Here is a 17042-nt window from a genome sequence, read left to right as displayed (position 1 = left end):
CTCATTTTGCACAAAGTGAGCAAAGTCATGGTGACTGTTTGAGATGATGCAGGACCTTGTTATGCTGGGCAGAATGGTAGAGGCTGAGGTGGGTTTTTCCCATCTCTGGATTCAGGGCAGTGAGTGTCCTCTTGAATGAGGCTCTGCACTCTGATGTCACAAGTAGAAAAGCTGGGGAGGATGGTGGGCAAAAAGTGCCTTCCTGTCCAGGAGGAAAGGCAGGCTTCTTCTTGGTTAACTTGTCCCCAGTGTTGCAGTATGTTGGCAGCAAAAGTATTTTGAGAACAGCAGAGACTGGCCAGTCAGCCTTCAACACTCACATTCACCTCAGCATTGGCTTACCTTTGAGTTGCCACCTTGGGAATGCCAGTGCTCAGCAGCATAGAGTTGGGTTCAGTAGATTTGTGGGACAAGAAGGCCTTTCCTGGAGTTTTTCCAAGTCCAGACAGCTGCTTTGGGGATAAAGTATTAAAATATTATGAAATAAATAAAGCAAATTGATTTAATAAGCATTTGTTTGTCTTTTTGTGAGCAGAATTGCCTCTGAAAGTGAAATGATTATATTTGTCTTGTGGGGCTCTTTTCCCTTTCTTTTGCCCAGAAGAAACTAGCTCTCAGGAACTGCGACACCCACCTGGCAGCCAAAAACCATCCCCTGTGGTGAGTGAGCTACTCCTCCCTGCTGATGTCCCAGGGTGCTCTGGAGCCAAGGTAGTAGTGATTTGGGTGATGTAGGTAATTTGGGCCCCTCTCCTTGACCTGCCCCAGTGAGTTTTGCCTTCCGTGTCGTGGCAAGGCAGGTAAAGATTTCTCCAGTCAGTAGGAAGACCTTTGTTCCATCTTTGTTTTTATCTGTGACTTCATATTGCTGGGGTAGACATGGTGTGGCCTTGGTTGTAGGGTCAACAGGGGATCATGGACACTGGTGTCTCACTGTATCTGGCAGCCACATAACGCTCAAGGATGGGGCAGAGTAAGCCAACTTTGACTTCAGGCTACTGAGGCTCTTTACTGCTCTCTGGCCCTGTCAGGAGACTTCTCCAGATACACTGTTCTGTCTCTGTCCTATGTCTGCAGTTTGGAGAAAAAGGAGATGGTTAAGCAAGCTTAGAGCAAGAATTATTCTTGAGTTTCTGTCATCTGCTAGCCCTATTAACATCAACGTGAATCTCCCTGAAGATTTACTGATATGTGGTTTGGGTTTTTTTCTCAGGTTGGGATAGGGTTAAAAGCCTTTCAGGGGAGAGCTTATTGTGATGGAAGGAATGGGAAGGAGCAAGGGGGGCATTTTGTTCTGTGGCTCATGATAGAAAACTGAGATCCCTTACCAATAGAGAAAGAGGCCTGTCTTTGAAGTGAACATACCGCAGTGTTTGTTCTCTTTGAAGAAGTTGCATGCAGCTCTTTTGGAAATGTCATTTCAGATGCGAGCACTTTTATGAGAAAGGAAATGAGAAAGGTTTTTGAGAGACTGGAGTGGGGCAGGGGGTTAGAGAGGTTTCTTGCCCAGGTAGTTGCAGAGCTGAAAAGAGAGGTACATGTGTTTTCTCTCAGGTCAACCTTGGTGGAGTGAGTCATCCAGCTGTGCCCAAGGTCACCGAGCACCTGCTGTCCCAGCCAGAACCAGTAATGCCCAACACAGCCCTGCTAGTGAAGAACCCACTGGCAGCTACTCACGTCTTCAAGCAAGCCTGTCATATCTGCTACCCCAAAACAGGTGATGCGTTTGCTCTGCCACCAGAGCGCTGGCCCAGGCTAGGATTTGGCTTTCCCTGGGCTGATGAGGTTATTCTCTCCTGCAGGGCCCAAGGCTGGTGATTACACCTATCGGGAAGGCTTGGAGCACAAGTGCAAGCGGGACATCCTGCTGGGCAGGCTGAAGAACTCGGAAGATAAGATCTGGAAGAGGATCCGTCCTCGCCCAACAAAAACCAACTTTGTAGGATCCTATTACCTGTGCAAAGGTGATCTGGGGCAGTTGGTGGCCAGGAAGGGGCCGTTCACTGTGTGCTGCGGGAGGCTGGGAGGGAAATTATAGTTGATATCTACAACTGTTGCCTTCTGGCTCTGGGGTCTCCTGTCCCATCAGTAGCCTATGGACTGGATGGCTAGGCAGAGTGAAGGGCAATTAGCTGCCTTGCTGTGGAGAGCAGGCAGCTTCTAAAGTGGTGGAGCAGAAGAGTTCCAAAGGCACAGTGAGGTGCAATGCATAGCCAAGTGCTCAGAGCTTCCCTGTTGACATGGGCTTTACTGTGAACCTACCTCCTGTACAAGTGCTCACATTAGTCCCACTCCACTCAGCTGCCCCAGGGTAGGCCTGTGGTTCTGCCTAGGGAGAAGCACTCTCTACCTGTTCCCTTGCTCCAGCCGTCCCACGGTACGTGCAGGCAGTGTGACCAGACTGGTCCCTGAGGCAGTGCCATTACAAACTACTGAGTGAGGTGGGGAGACTGCAGGAGCCAAGCTAACAGGGCTACTTAGTGCTGGGCCTATGGGAGAACTTAATATGGATTAGTGTTACTTAAATCATGATCTGTCCCTTACCAGGGACTGAATTAAAGCTGGCCTCTGTTTTGAGATGGTTTCCCCAACAGCAATGTTACTTGAGATTGTCACCATTCAGTAGTTTGCATTAACTTTCCTGAATGTCTTGATATAGACAAGCTTGGGGGGAGATGTCTTTTCTTTTTTCTTCAGCTCTGTTTTCTTGCTTTCAGTTCCTTGAGAGGCATGGGCAGTGGGAGGAGATGAGAGAGAGTTTAGTTTCTGACTGGGCCGCCCTGCTTGTGTGGTGGTGTGTGCTGTTTGTTGCTTTGTAGATATGCTTAACAAGCAGGACTGTAAGTACGGGGATAACTGCACCTTCGCGTACCACCAGGAAGAGATCGACGTGTGGACGGAGGAGAGGAAGGGGACCCTCAACCGTGACCTCCTCTTTGACCCGCTAGGTGGGATCAAGCAGAGCAACCTCACAATTGCCAAGCTCCTCAAGGAACATCAGGGCATCTTCACCTTCCTGTGTGAGGTACAGAGCTGGTGGGAGGGGGCAAGCATCCTTCATTGATATGTTGATAGTTGCCACCACGGAAACATGGTGGAATGACTCGCACAAGTGGAGTGCTGCAATGGATGGCTATAAACTCCTCAGGAGGGATGGGCAAGGCAGGAAAAGCAGTGGGGTTGCCCTGCATGTTTGGGAGTGTTTTGACTGTCTAAAGCTTAATGATGGCAGCAATAAGGTTGAGTGTTTATGGGTAGGAATCTGGAGGAAGGCCAACAAGGCTGATATCATGGTGGGATTCTGTTACAGACCACCCATCCAGGCTGAAGAGGCAGAGAAATTATTCTGTAAGCAGATGGGAGAAGTCTCATAATCTCTAGCCCTTGTTCTTGTGGGGGACTTCAGCTGAAAATACAACACAACAGAGAGGAAACAGTCTAGGAGGTTCCTGGAGTGTGAGGAAGATAACTTCCTGACACAGCTGGTGAGGGAGACAACTAGGGAAAGCACCTTCTGGACCTGTTGTCTGTGAACAGAGAAGCACTGGTGGGTGGTGTGATGGTTGGAGGCCATCCTGGGCACAGCAATCATAAAATGATAGTTTTCAGTTATTGGAGGAGTAAACAAGGGGGGCAGCAGAAATGCTACCTAGGACTTCCCAAGGGCAGACTTTGGCGTGTTTAGGATTCTGGTTGACAGAGTCCCTTGGCAGGCAGTCCTGAAGGGCAAAGGAGTCCAGGAAGGCTGGGCACTCTTCAAGAAGGAGATCTTAAAGGTGCAGGAGCGGGCCATCTATGACTCTCTATGTCCCAGCCAGTGTCCTGCTCCCAGGAGGGCAATTACTGTGTAGGAGATAGGAGAAGTAGATTTCTTCCTTAGCCCTGCAGCTGAACCAAGTGTTCACAGCCTCATAAGATCACCCATCTCTTTCTCTGTCTTGAGATGTTGCTTCGAATTGTAATTTAGCTGCAGTTACTTTAGAAATCAAAACTTCTTAATGCAACAAATTCCCATTTGATATCTGTGCAGAGCCACAGAATTGGTCAGTTGAGGATTGTCTCATATGATCCTGATGCTCTGCAGCACAGAGTTCCCCACGCTGGCAGTATATGTAAAGGGACATGTTCTTTGCTGTGAAGTGGCTGTTCTTTTATTTCTCCCCATCATTTCCCCCTTGTTCTTGCTCTGTTGGCTAACACGGAAAGAATATGTGGCTCTGACCAAAAGTTTTCCAACCACAATGGAAAATACTGTTGAGAATAAGCCAAAATATGTTGTCCGGAAGCTTTTCCAGAAATTCACTTGCTTTATTTTAAAGCCCTACCACAAAGTTTTCACCAGACTTCTTTCTGACTTCGAACATTAGAATAGGCTGGCTCTGGTTCTTCTTCCTCTTCCAAGTGAAGTGGCTCTGGTTTACTGCTCTCTAAGATTTTCCCAGCATGCTAATTCTTCTCTTCTCAGATTTGCTTTGACAGCAAACCCCGGATTATCAGCAAAGGGACCAAGGACACACCATCTGTCTGCTCCAACCTTTCTGCCAAGCACAGTTTCCATGACAACAAGTGAGTGAACAGTTTTTTGTGCTGATGGGAACAATTTCTCACAAGTCCAGCCAGTTTAACTCCAGGGCCCTGGTCTCTTTCTTTCTTTTCTCCCCATGGGTTCCAATCATAGGGCAGCTCAAAGCATGATAAATAGCACTGTGGGCTTCACCCTGTGTTTTTGCTGCTGGTGCTGAAGGATTTCAGGCATCAGCAAAGCCCTTTGGTGTCAGTATACCAAGTTTTCCATTGACTTAATTTGCCTTTCAGTTTGGCCTTTACATAAAGGTCAAAACAAAGATCCTGTAGCTCAGGATCCTGCTTGTGACTGGCTGGTAGTGAATGTTTAGGAAAACAAGTATAACAAACATGTCAAGTACATAGTTATACAATTCCTCCTGGTCCCTGGCATCCTGAGATTTCGGGACTTGCTGAGCCTGAGGAGTTGGTATCTTTGTTGCATATTTTGAAATGTGTCTGATCTCTGAACTAAAGCAGAGCATCACCCATGTGCTGAGGAGATTGAAAGTACCTACCCAGGCTTGATAGGGTAGGAGGACAGGGGCTTGCTTTTTCCAGAGGGAATCTTTCTCTCCCAGAGTTGATTTTCTGCCTGCCCAGTCAAATGTCTGGATGTCACATGAAAGGAGGAGGTGGGGAGGGTTTGATCTTCTGGTGCTTCATGTTTCTCTGGCCTGGCTGCAGGTGTCTGGTCCACATTGTGCGTTCCACCTCCCTGAAATATTCCAAAATCCGTCAGTTCCAAGAGCACTTCCAGTTTGACGTGTGCCGACATGAGGTGCGTTATGGCTGCCTTCGTGAGGACAGCTGCCACTTTGCTCACAGTTTCATTGAGCTCAAGGTCTGGCTGCTGCAGCAATATTCAGGTGAGTGTGACTTGGCTGGTGTTGTGTATACCTGAGTTTCTTCCAGTGTGTACCCAGGGCCAGTTGAGAGGGGAAGAGGGTGATTTAGGAGTACTGAGAGGTTGTCATTTGCCTGTGCATATACTTACTCTGCCTCCTCAGGGACACAGAAGAGAGGACCAAGGTGTTCTATGAGGTGATTTGGCCCTTGTCCCTTTACATGTGCTATTATAATTTGTAGACCAGGAAGCCTATCCCTTGGGACCAGCTGAATGAATTAAAATTATTATTAGGTAGAACTGAATCCTAAAAGGTATTTTGGTGCTTAAATCTTGTGCAAATAGCAGTTGGACCCCTGAGTGACTATCTGCTGCAGTGAGAATGGCAGTATGCACAGGTGACAAAGCAGTTAGTTATATAAAGGAAGGCTGTGCATCTCCAGTTTCTCAAAACAAATTCATCAACAGTGGAAAATGACAAGATACTTGGTGTTTCCCAAAAAGCCTTTGATGAGATGCCTCTGAAGGGACTTTTGCAAACAGTATATTCAGGGCACTCATGTAATGACACTGCCACATCTGGCACTTTCGGTCCTTTGTCTCTGACTGACATGTTGGAGGGTTTCTCTGGCTGCTCTCCTGTTGACTGTGTAGATACTGGTCCGCCCACAGTGCTACCTACAGCTTTTTTCATCAGAGGCTCTTGTTTAGTGCAACACCCAGCCGAGTAATGGGAGTACTTCAGAAAGGAAGCACATTATGGATGTTTCTCACCATTCTTTGATGTCATAACTAATGTTCAGTTCAGTCCTTGGCCTTGGCTTCAGCTCATGAGCGACAGTGATGAACAAGTGTGGCTCTATGCCAAATGCCATCTTTTATTCTTGTTGTTTGACCTCATTTACTTGTGGCCTCAAAAATTAAAAAATTATAACTCCAGCGTTTGTAAGATAACACGTTGCCTGTGTGCTGTAGGCCACCACTGCTGCCCTATATGCTTATGATACTGCTTGTAGTACTCTGGGCATTCTAATATTCAAGCACCTTGCTCTTTTCCCCACCCCATGGTTGGTTCATTTTTGTTATTTTGTTTGGGGATTTTTTTAGAAAAGTTTCTTTACTCCCTTCTTCCCTCCGTCTTCCTTCCTCTTCAGCCTGTAGAAGAAATAGTTAGACTGATTTTTTTCTTCTTACCTTCATTACTTGAAGAAGTGATTTCAAAAGGGGAGCTGAGGAGATGAAATAAGCCATGAGTTAAGAGCTGCAGAGGTGGTCAGTAAGCCCTATGCTTATTTCCATCTTTTCCAACAATGCAAGAGCCATTATCTTGTGGGTTTTTTTCTGCAGGGCTGTATATATGACCCTGCTCTCCTTGTGAGTTTGCCTTCCTGGAGTGGTAGTTTATTACCTCTCCTAAGTGTAGCCTTCATTATGGAAACAGAGATGAAAGATAGTTGTTGCCATTCTCTAAGAATGCTTTAGCTTTGGAGTAGAGAGTTTCAGTTGAGGGCTGTTTGCTTAGCAAGAATAGGAAGAGGGCATCATTCATAACAGCTAGCATTTGAAACATTCCACAGCCATCTGAGCTTTTACAGAGCTTTTGGCTTTGTTCATGAGGATAAAGGATCATATTAGTGGAGCAAAGGTTCCCGAGATGTGAAAATTGGATAGACAGGACTGTTTTGTTGTTCACTGTGGCTTTTCACAGACATATCTTGCTATCTTCTTCCATCAGTGGAAATCAGAGTCTTTGTCCTCACTAATGATGTTTCAAAAGATACTGAAATATTATAAGTAATCAACACATGGGCCTTTTGGTTCTCAGATCATTTCTTTGTGACAGTTCATGCTTTGGAGAGCTGGTAGATTGGCAAACATCCTTTCACATTTGGGAGGAGTTTTTTTTTCCCCAGCCACCACATTTCTAGACTGTATTGTTGAGTTAGTTCAAATTTCTGGGACTGAAAGAAGACAGTCACTTGCTAAGAATTTAATTTGAAATTCAGTCTTCTGACAAGACCTGTGTATGCTTCTCCCATTGGTTCTGCACCCCAAGGACCACAGTGCAGGTGTGCAGAATGGAGAAGATCGGAGGTGCTTTGGTCCTTTCCCTGCCAAGTCCAGTGCAGCATGTTAACTTTTTTCCTGTGGTTTTCCCAGTTTTATAGTTTTTGTTCCCAAAGTGCAGATCAGCATTGTGTCCAACCCTGGAATATTTGGACACGAAAGAAGAAGTTGCAGTTTTTCTAACTCTACACTATTTCTTCTGGAATTAATGTTTAAAAAGGAGAAAATTTACAAACAGCTCTGATCTGCGAGCAGTACCAGCTGTGTAGCAGCTGCCATTTTAAAGGCATTAGCAAATGCTCTTGAATAATAGTAAAGTTCCCTGAATGTTTTTCATCCTGTCCAAGCCCTGTGCAAATGGCAGTATTGTTGCCTGGCAGGGACCTGAACAGCCGGAGGTAACTGCGATCAGGAATGATGCAACTTATCCAAGTTACATACAGCCTAAGCTGAGATGAAACTTATGTTTGGTGGCCCTTAAGTTCTGGAACATGCTGGCTCCCAGATCAAAGATCATGACCATGTAGTATATCTGGGGAACACCTCACTTCAGTAATAAAAGCTGTAGGCATAAGCAAAGTGATCAGTTTTGCAACCTCTGTGTCCTGGTGGTGCTGCATCAAGGCCATCCTCAGCACCCCGCTTGTTGCAGTCAGCTGGCTGTTGCAAGATATTTGCTTCAGTTTGTTTTGGCAGCTATCTTGGGTCTTTATAGCACTTAAATAACATGGGCTTTTTTGTCACAGTCTTCACATTGACCAAACAGTTCCTACCCTTACACAGTTTTTTCTTGCTGTTTAGTGCTCTGAGAGTCATAGGGCCCATCTGGCTGGTTGGTGCTAACAGAGGCTGTTCCCTCACCACTTGAGCTGGTCAGGAGTTAATTCCTTACATAAGGTCTGACTAACCCTTTTTGTTGTCTGATGTTGCATTTCTGATACCTGAAACCTTGCAGCTCTTTCCTTGCTGGTTACATACTAGCAGCTGTTCCTTGGTTGGTTTTGCACTGTTGGTCTTTCCTTGCTGCCTTGGTTGTGCTTGATGTTTGTATATGTTGAATTTCAACTTTCTGCTTTGCCCACTAATTGATGGGCAGCCCCATCAACTTGAAGGTGTAACAGGCTAATTAATCCCAGCCTGGAATAGGTGAGACTTCCGGGGTCTTGTAGGTGCTAGATGCCTCACTGGGATATCTGTGATCTTCCAACCTAGTGGCAAAAACTCCGTTATACAGTAGATCAATGGTAACAAAGCATTGTCTTCAGGAGCCTCTGTAGAATCTGTTGATATGGCATTCAGGGACAGCCTTTGTCAAGCTCTTGACCCCTAGTGAAAAATTATTGTCCCAGAGGCAGCAGCTGGGTCCTTTGCAGACAGCCTGAGCAGAAACTCAAGAGACCCAACTCTTCTCCTTTTGTTTGGCTTGTGTAGAGAGAGGATCTTCCTTAGCCTGGGATTAAACATGTTCCATGATGGATCCCCTCACAGCTCATGTCCTGACACTACAGGGAGACTGTCAGAAGCTGTCAGCCACTCAGGGATTACTAAGCCCAAATGTAAGAAGTCCTGCAACCCCTCTCTTGTGTTGGTCAAAGCAAGGTAATTCAGTTCTGTCTCCTTTGTGTTCCCAGGAATGACCCATGAAGATATCGTGCAGGAATCTAAAAAGTACTGGCAGCAGATGGAGGCACATGCCAGCAAACCAGCCAACAGCATGGTAAGTAAGGTGTATCTAGGGCTTGCAGCCTGGTTTTGCTCCCAGGAGTTCCAGCCCTTTCTCCCTTTCCCTCTCACTACTGTGCCTGATAGGTCCCAGGCTTGCCATTGAGGAGGAAGACAGCTGAGAGCTTTCCCAGTTGCTGTGCTGGTGTTGAGCTTTGTGCCTTGTTTTGCAGCGTTGTTATCTGCTTTGTTCCATGGTGGGGTGAATCCTCCAGGATACGCAGGGCAACACACAGAGAATGGTGCTTCCTGTGGCACCTTGCTAGTGGAATTGGGAGATTTTAGGACTGTGGCCACACAGAGTGGGGACCAAAGGTGTCCTGCTGCCCTTTAGTGGCCAAGGGACGATAGAGCAGTTTGAAGGACTCTAAGAAATGACTCGACCCACAGGACTGATATAAATACAGGAGTAGGTGGAACTTCCAGTCTGTTGAGATGCTGTTGAGGCTGGGCAGAGATTTTAATGGTGCTTTACCAGGAGGAGGCTGTGAGCTTTGCCTTTGTGCCACCAGTCTCTCAGTGTGGGAGAGGATGCCTCTGGCTGCACCCTCCAGCACTGCCAAGAACTTTCCCTGGAGAGGTGTGTTATAAGCAAAGGGCGCTTTTTTGTTTACTTTCTTACAACTTGTTGGTTATGGGCAGTGCTGCCTTACCCTTTTTTTTCCCCAAAGGGGAGCTCTGTAGTGTAGGACCAGAGCCCACCCAATGAGAGCAATTCCCAGCCCTGAGGTTGAACTAAAGCAGTTTTTGCCATTAAAACAAGGAGTTTTTCATTCTTTAATTACTGTCATAAAATATGTCTGACAAGATGAGAAACTTCATGCCTCCTAGCAAGCGCTCAGGCATAGGAGCACTTCTTTCCCCTGCGGAATAGCGGGGAAAGTGCTGTGAATCCTCTTTGTTCCCATTTGACTGCCTTCTTTCCTCTTGTGAAGGCCTGAGCTCACCACCCCTTGGTCTATGCCTTATTGTCAAAACAAGGGTGTTTCACCTTCATCTGGAACCTGTCACCCAGGAGTCTCTCTGCAGAGACCAGCACTGAATGCAGTCTGTAAGCATCCTGAGGAAGAGGCGTTTTATAGGAGAGGAATCTGAGTCACTCATGTGGTGTGTAGGAGCTGGTTTTTGTCTAGGTTGTGGGCCAACAGAAGTGTTCTAAAGGCTATAGGGCCCTGATGCTGGGGAAAAGCAGGTCTGATGAGCATGGCTTAGCCCAACAGGAAAGATGCAGGTGGCTGCACTGATGCTTGCAGTGGGCTCTGTGTCCACGTATGTGTTGGTTATGCTGCATGAGATGGAGTCATCTTTGAGGGGATGCTCAGCAACAAACCTGTGCAGCTGTTGTGGTCTGAAATGGTGGGGGAGTGGAATGGAAAGCAGCAGTTCAGAATAACCAAGGTCTCTAGTTCCCAAAACTGACTTGCTTAAGAAATATGTTCTAGCTTCTCAGGAAGCTGAGAAAGACAAGTTTCTACATCCTATATTATATGAGAAGTGAGCCTGGATGATCTGAATGGTTCCTGCAGACAGAGCTGGCTGTGATTTCTTTCTGTGTGGTGTGGGGACAGAGGGAGGGGCCTGCATCTCCACAAGGAAGGAAAGTAAGCGTGAATTTGCAGCAGTTTGTGACAGCAGTTGGATTTGTATCAGCAATGCCTGCCCCAGGAGTGCAGTCTAGAGACCGATTCTCTCCTGCCTGCTGTGGATCTACCTGCATTTTCCAGAAAGCTCTCTCTGGCCATTCTCTGTGCATAATGAGGGGATAAAAAAAATACACGGACAGCTTTTTTTCCTGTAAGCCTTGCAGCTTCAAATTCACCTTTGTCTGGAGGTGCTGCTGTTGGAAGAACAAGCTGAACAGCAGACATGGTCAGAGCACGTCCTCTGAAGCACGTGGGATCTGGATACTGAGTGAGGGTTCCATTTCTGGCTGCTGGGGCTTGCACGGGGCAGAGGATCAGGAAACAAAATGCCAGAGCCTGCTACATCAGGGAATGGGCAGAGAGCTACACTTTCTTGGCCCTGTGAGCAGTGTTAGGGCTGATGGCCAGTGGCAAAGTCTGGTTGTACCCCACAAATGCCTGTCACAGAGCTGGACCCTTCCAGGGTGTGGAGGCGAAACAGCAGCCGTGTTGATATGGTCAGAAAATGCCTACCAGCGGCAGCACCAGCTGTCTGTGGGGATTGGCAGCCTGGCACTGGCACTGGTCAGGGAGACAGAGTCAAGTCGGTCAGATGCATGTGTTTGCAAATAGCAAACCATGGCTTTGGCATGAGCACGTCCTGAGCCACAGAGCTGTGCTTTGGGATGAGACCCTGGCTTGCTGCCGAAGACCCTGCGGGCAGGGCTAACTATCTGTTGAGAGATGTTTACTTTTGTCATTGTTTTCTCCTGTCCAAGCAGGCTAACGTGACTCAGAGTTTTCTCAGCATCCTTCCAGCTTTCAAAGTTGGCTGCCTGGCAAAGACAACTTCCCAGGAGTGCTGTAAAAACAGACTCCTCCTTCCCACCATCCTGTGTGATCCACTGTCACCCTGGTGCCCTCTGGTCAGCGGAAGCAAGGTCGCTCTGGGGGATTTTGCTGCAGTTTTGTCACGGCTGCCAGTTGGACTCAGTTAGCAGCTGGGGCTGTCCAGTTGTGGAGAAAAGAGGCAGGCAGCAGGCAGGAGCCCAGTAGCTGCGAGCAGGTCAGGAGGCTTAGCAAGAAGTGGAAGATGAAAATACACTGCTTGCTAAGCACCTGCCAGGAATCTTGCACCTGACTCCACAAATTTGGTCCCATAGAAGCTGCTGTGGGAGTAACCCAGTGGCTGCAGACTGAAGGGGCAATCAGCAGGAGGGACTGTTGTAGGTAGCTGGGTGTCTCCCATAGCATTCCTGTGAATTGAGGGGTTGTAGCCGTGATTTTTTCTGGTTTTCAAGGGCTAATTTGTTTTTACTCCCTTAGCCAGCTGCAGAACCCCATGAAAGCTGACCTCAGAATTATTAATTTAAGCATGGAGAGGAAAGAAAAGTCTCTAATAAGGGGTACGTGCCCCCAGGTGCAGCTTGCTCAGTTGTGTGGCCGAGTAACATGGGCTCCTCATGTAGTCCCCTGAGGCATGTGGCTCCTCCAGACTGAGACAGGTTCCTGAAGTTGGGAGACACGAGTGGCCATGCTGGGGCTGTTGCTTTCTGCAGAGCCTGAAGTGGAGAGCATGCCAAAGACTTTTATTTATTTGGTTGTCATGGTGTATAGCAAACACTATATTGGCTTCATAGCAAGGGGTGGTGCCATAGCCCATGGCACTTTTGCCTCATGTGATACAATTTCCACACTGTTGGTTATCAGCAGCCTGCCAGGTATGTCTTGCCTTTACAAATACAGTCATGTAGAATTAACAGCAGCAGCTTTGATTTTTTGCTTGGCTCCTAATATCCTGGGAGCATACATGCCCACTGGATTGATCACCAGTTTGCATGACTCAGATGAAGAAATGCATGGGGCTTCTTTTGGTTAAGAATTTGTGGAAAAAGCAGCCCAGATTACTGAACTACCTGAGAGACATTCTTTTTATCTCTGATCTATTTTCCCTTCTGGAGCCACTCAGTTTTTATTTTTGCTGGGTCAGTAGGTTTGAGCAAAGCTTTCTGACTGTGCTGAGAGATCTGTCACCAGGAGGAGAGCATGGGACTGATAAAAAGGAATATGCCAGCAGTGCCATTTTGTTACCTTAGGCATATAGGTTTGATGGGTGAGTAGTGAGCTGTAGTGTCATTTCCTTTGGAGACCAAGAGGAGATTAAAACTACTGTTTGAAGGCTGCACATCTCAGAAGGAGGCACCTTATTGCCTTCCATGATAGCCCAGGTCTCAACTCTACTCATCCCACAACCAGCCACTTTGATGTGTTCTTGGTGGTCACCAGCACAGGTGGAAGCTGACAGATCACCAGCATAGGTGAATGAGTCATGTGCTGGGAGCCACCAAAAAGGCTGTCTTACAGAGGAGCAGAGAATCACTGCTGCTTTTCAAGAGAGATGCTGATTCCCTAGTAGGGTCCTTTTGCTGGGACATCAGAGCACTGATGGCCTCTTGTAGTCAGCACAGACAAAGGTCAGCTCTCTGATCAGCTTTTCACAGTGACAGAAGACTTTTTATATGTCAGCTCTGCTTCTGCAAAAGACTAGGTCTGGAGGATGCAGAGTGGTAGTCAATAGCTGATGTGGCGTTTCCTCGGAGATGCTTTGATTTTGCGTTGCCTGTGCTTGCTGTTTTCCCTTTGTCAGAGGATGTATACAGGGTCCATGCTATTGCTAATCATTTGCTGGCAGAATCCTGCTCTTCAGGGGCATGACTTGCAATGTCTGCTCATTGTGAGATGCTCAGGGTTAGAAGCCGAGGCATGGCAGGTGGGACGGGCTGCTGATGCAGTTTGCAGTCAGAGGACTGTTTTACTGGTGCATGACCTTTGTGCTTCATGGCCAGCTGGATGACCAGGGTGTTCTTTTGTACTCTCACATACTCCCAGGCCCGGGGCCACTGGCATGCAGTCGGGTTTGCTCTTTGGTTTGGAAGTGAACGGGAGACATCAGCCTTATGTCTTCCAGGGGTGATACAGAATGCAAACAGCTTTCCAGAGGTTTGCTCAGAAAACATGAGGCAGCAGTGATATGGGACTGGCTCCTGGTTTGTTTTTTTTTCTCCACAATCCGTTAGTCATAATCCCAAACCAGCCTTCTCATGGTGGGATCAATAAGTGCAGTGGCTGAGCAGGTGTGAAATACATGCATTGTACCTCTGTCCAGAGACTGTGATTACCTGCTTGTGAAACCCAGTGCAGAGAAACCGTGAGAGATGGAAACCTGCCCAGAAATGGCTTGGAAGGATATCAACAAGAGGACCCAGCTCTGACTTCATGGTGTCAAATGGTATATATGGCATGAGCCTGTTGGTCCAAAAGCAGGAGTGGTGGATCCTGCACTGTGGCATGGTCTGGCTTCCTCCTGAGGGGGCTCTCTCAGCTGTGTGACCAAGCTCTCTCTACAAGCAGTGAGCAGGACATGGATTGCCCTCCCTGCAGGGAAGTGGGGATAAGTGCTGGGGCAGGTCTCACAGAGCTTATCTGTACGCGGAGATAGGCTGCAGGGGTTTCACAGCCAGGCCTGGTCAGTGCTGGAAGCTGTCAGACTGTCTGTGTTTTCAGCCAGATGTCAAAGCCCAGGAAATCATGCTGAAGCAAGCAGTGGTTTTGCTCCTGTCTGGAATCTCAATGGGCCACCAGCTAACACTGGCAAAGAAGAGCTAGGCTGTCTCTGATTTAATCTGGCCTGTCGCTGGCACATGGGCGTGCGGGGAGCTGCCAGCATGACTGTGGCAGGTTTGGGGAGTGCATTTTGGCTCTGTGTGCCTGAGACTGTGGTTCTTTTCCCCAGGCTTCTCCTCGGACTCCCACGTCAAGCACCTTTGACCTCCAGATGAAATTTGTGTGTGGCCAGTGCTGGAGGAATGGGCAGCTGGTGGAGCCAGATAAAGACCTCAAGTACTGTAGTGCCAAAGCCCGCCACTGGTGAGCAATGCAACTTTCTCTTTCCCTCACCCCTCTTCAAGCATTCTGCTTGATTTTGAATTAGTTTCCTTGGCTTTTTCATTGCTTTGATTGCTCTTCTGTGATGCATGTCATGTCTATTTGCACCTCTCAGCTCCTTGGGGCCCATAAGAATGTTTGGTGTGATAGAATTATTGAATCACAGAACAGTTCAGATTGAGAGGAACCTTTAAAGGTCATCTAGTTCAGTCCTCTTGCAATGAACAGGGGCATCTTCAACTAGATCAGGTTGCTCAGAGCCTTGTCCAGCCTGACCTTGAAAGTTTACAGGGATGGGGCATCCACCACGTCTCTGGGTTGTGCCAGTGTTTCAACACCCTCATCATAAAAAGTTCCTTTTTTATATCTTGTCTGAATCTACCATCTTTCAGTTTCAAGCCATTACCCCTTGTCTTATAACTACAGGCCCTACTAAAAAATTTATTCCCATCTTTCTTATAAGCCCTCTGCAAGAGGAATATTGTCTGGGAAGTAACTGTTGGGTCATGAAAACTGTGGCCTGTCTCACCCAGGCAGTCTGTCAGGTTGGGATGGAAGGGTTTATAGGACTTCTCTTCCCATAACACAAGCCACAGAGGCACAGTCCAGCATACTATTGGAAATGTAAGACTTCTGTTGAAGAAGAGACAGAAGCAGCAGTTTCTAGAGGAAATGAGGAGGTGAGGATTGCTTCCTGGAATGGGAAAAATAACACCTCTTTGTGCAGCTGCTGAATAGAGCTGGGGCTTTTGCCCAGGGTTTCTCCTGGTAATCACTTGCTGGAGCTGCAGGAGAATTAATACTTCCTGGCACCTGTCCATAAGACAGTGCTTGTAACAACTTGCATTTCTATTGCACCTTTCAAGCAGAAAATATTCCCAAGTGTTTTTCATGAAACTGATTGCACAAGAATTGGCTGTGTCAAAGGGTTAGTAATCCGTGGTGATGTCATGTGAGATTTGGGGGAGATTTTTGTGGCTTTTTGAGAAAAAATATCCTAGGAAATAGGTAATATGTACAGGGAGAAGTCCTCCTTAAACACCCTTCTTGTAGCTTCTCCATCACAGATGTGCATGTCTAGGAGCAACCAGATAGTGCAGAGACAAGCTGGACAGCAGGATCTGGTCAGCTCTCAATATTTAAGGGTCTCTGAGGTAAAGAACCCTTGTTCTGCTCTTCCTTATGCCTCTCTTGATTTATTCTCTCTTCTTCAGCTGGACAAAGGAACGCCGTGTCCTGCTGGTGATGTCCAAAGCAAAGAAGAAGTGGGTGTCAGTCCGACCACTGCCTCCCACCCGCAACTTCCCACAGCAATATGATGTAAGCCCCATGCCAGATGCCCCTTCCCCTTCCCTTCCACCATGGTACAGCTTCGAGGGCTGGTCCCTTGCAGGCCTGGCAGGGAGGCTGAGATGGGAGGTAAGGACAGACTGATGGCAACAAAACACATCCAGCAAAAAGGTGGAGCAGAAGAAGGAGCAACACCCATTTAAACCACTCCATGCACATATGCGAGTTTTTGAAGTTGCTGTTAAAGCATAACAAGAACTGTTAGTGCATCTCTGGCTGGCACAGGGTTTGGGAATGAAATTTAAGTGTCCCCTTAGGTCAGGGTTTCTCAATATGGGTGAGAGGAGAGACACTTAGGAGAAGCCAGTCCCTGCCTTTGCTGTGGCTGGGCTGCTGTAGATTGTGAAACTTGCTCACAATGGGTTTTGAAAGTAAAACTCTAAGAAGAGCTAAAAAAGCCACGTGCTGTGAGGAAAGTTACAGATATCTAACCTCCAACCCCAGCCCCAAATGTGGTGATAGATAGCTTCTCTCTTCCTCTTCTTTCATTTTTTCTGAAAGGAGAAGCTCCTTCCCCCTACCCTATGATATGTCCTCCTGTGGTGCCAGGACTGGGGGAGAAGGGATGATCAGTCAATATGATGCTTGGAAACTTCTCCTTTTCTCTGGCACTGATGCTGTTGGTAGCTGTGAGGTAAAGTTATGTGCACACTAGTGTGGTGCACTAAGCAACCTGTAAGGCCACTCTTCACCCACTTGGAGATGGTTGGAGAATGAGTCACCTTTGGGGGCCAGCAGCTTGACCAGCAGGAGACACTATGAGGTCAACCCAGGTTGCTCCCTGCTCTCTTGACCTGTACCTGCACCTGGTCACCTGTGGAAATGGAACAGGTGCTGAACTGAGCTGCCTGCATGTTTATGTCATCTGAAGATTGAGGAAAAGAAGCATGAGTTAATGATGTATGAAGTGTCGTGTTTGCAACGTT

General features: G+C 47.4%; 1 protein-coding gene across 6 annotated transcripts in view; it reads left to right on the top strand.

Annotated features, from left to right (window-relative positions):
* ZC3H7B (zinc finger CCCH-type containing 7B) overlaps nt 1-17042 on the top strand; it is a 46501-nt gene that overhangs the window by 21368 nt on the left and 8091 nt on the right. For 4 of the 6 annotated variants that reach the window (XM_051784209.1, XM_051784210.1, XM_051784207.1 and 1 more), the window contains exons 11-19: nt 602-660; nt 1555-1717; nt 1803-1964; nt 2820-3025; nt 4466-4566; nt 5251-5432; nt 9109-9194; nt 14615-14748; nt 15981-16086. In XM_051784209.1, the coding sequence (XP_051640169.1) occupies nt 602-660; nt 1555-1717; nt 1803-1964; nt 2820-3025; nt 4466-4566; nt 5251-5432; nt 9109-9194; nt 14615-14748; nt 15981-16086 (1199 nt within the window). The remainder of the gene's footprint in view (nt 1-601; nt 661-1554; nt 1718-1802; nt 1965-2819; nt 3026-4465; nt 4567-5250; nt 5433-9108; nt 9195-14614; nt 14749-15980; nt 16087-17042) is intronic. The other 2 variants (XM_051784208.1, XM_051784211.1) reach the window with 1 other exon arrangement.

This window comes from Manacus candei, unplaced genomic scaffold (genome assembly GCF_025592945.1).
Source record: "Manacus candei isolate 608988 ecotype Guabito, Panama unplaced genomic scaffold, ASM2559294v1 h1tg000018l, whole genome shotgun sequence".
Classification (NCBI taxonomy): domain Eukaryota; kingdom Metazoa; phylum Chordata; class Aves; order Passeriformes; family Pipridae; genus Manacus; species Manacus candei.
Note: the sequence above shows the minus strand (reverse complement) of the source record. Positions and strands in the feature narration are given on the sequence as shown.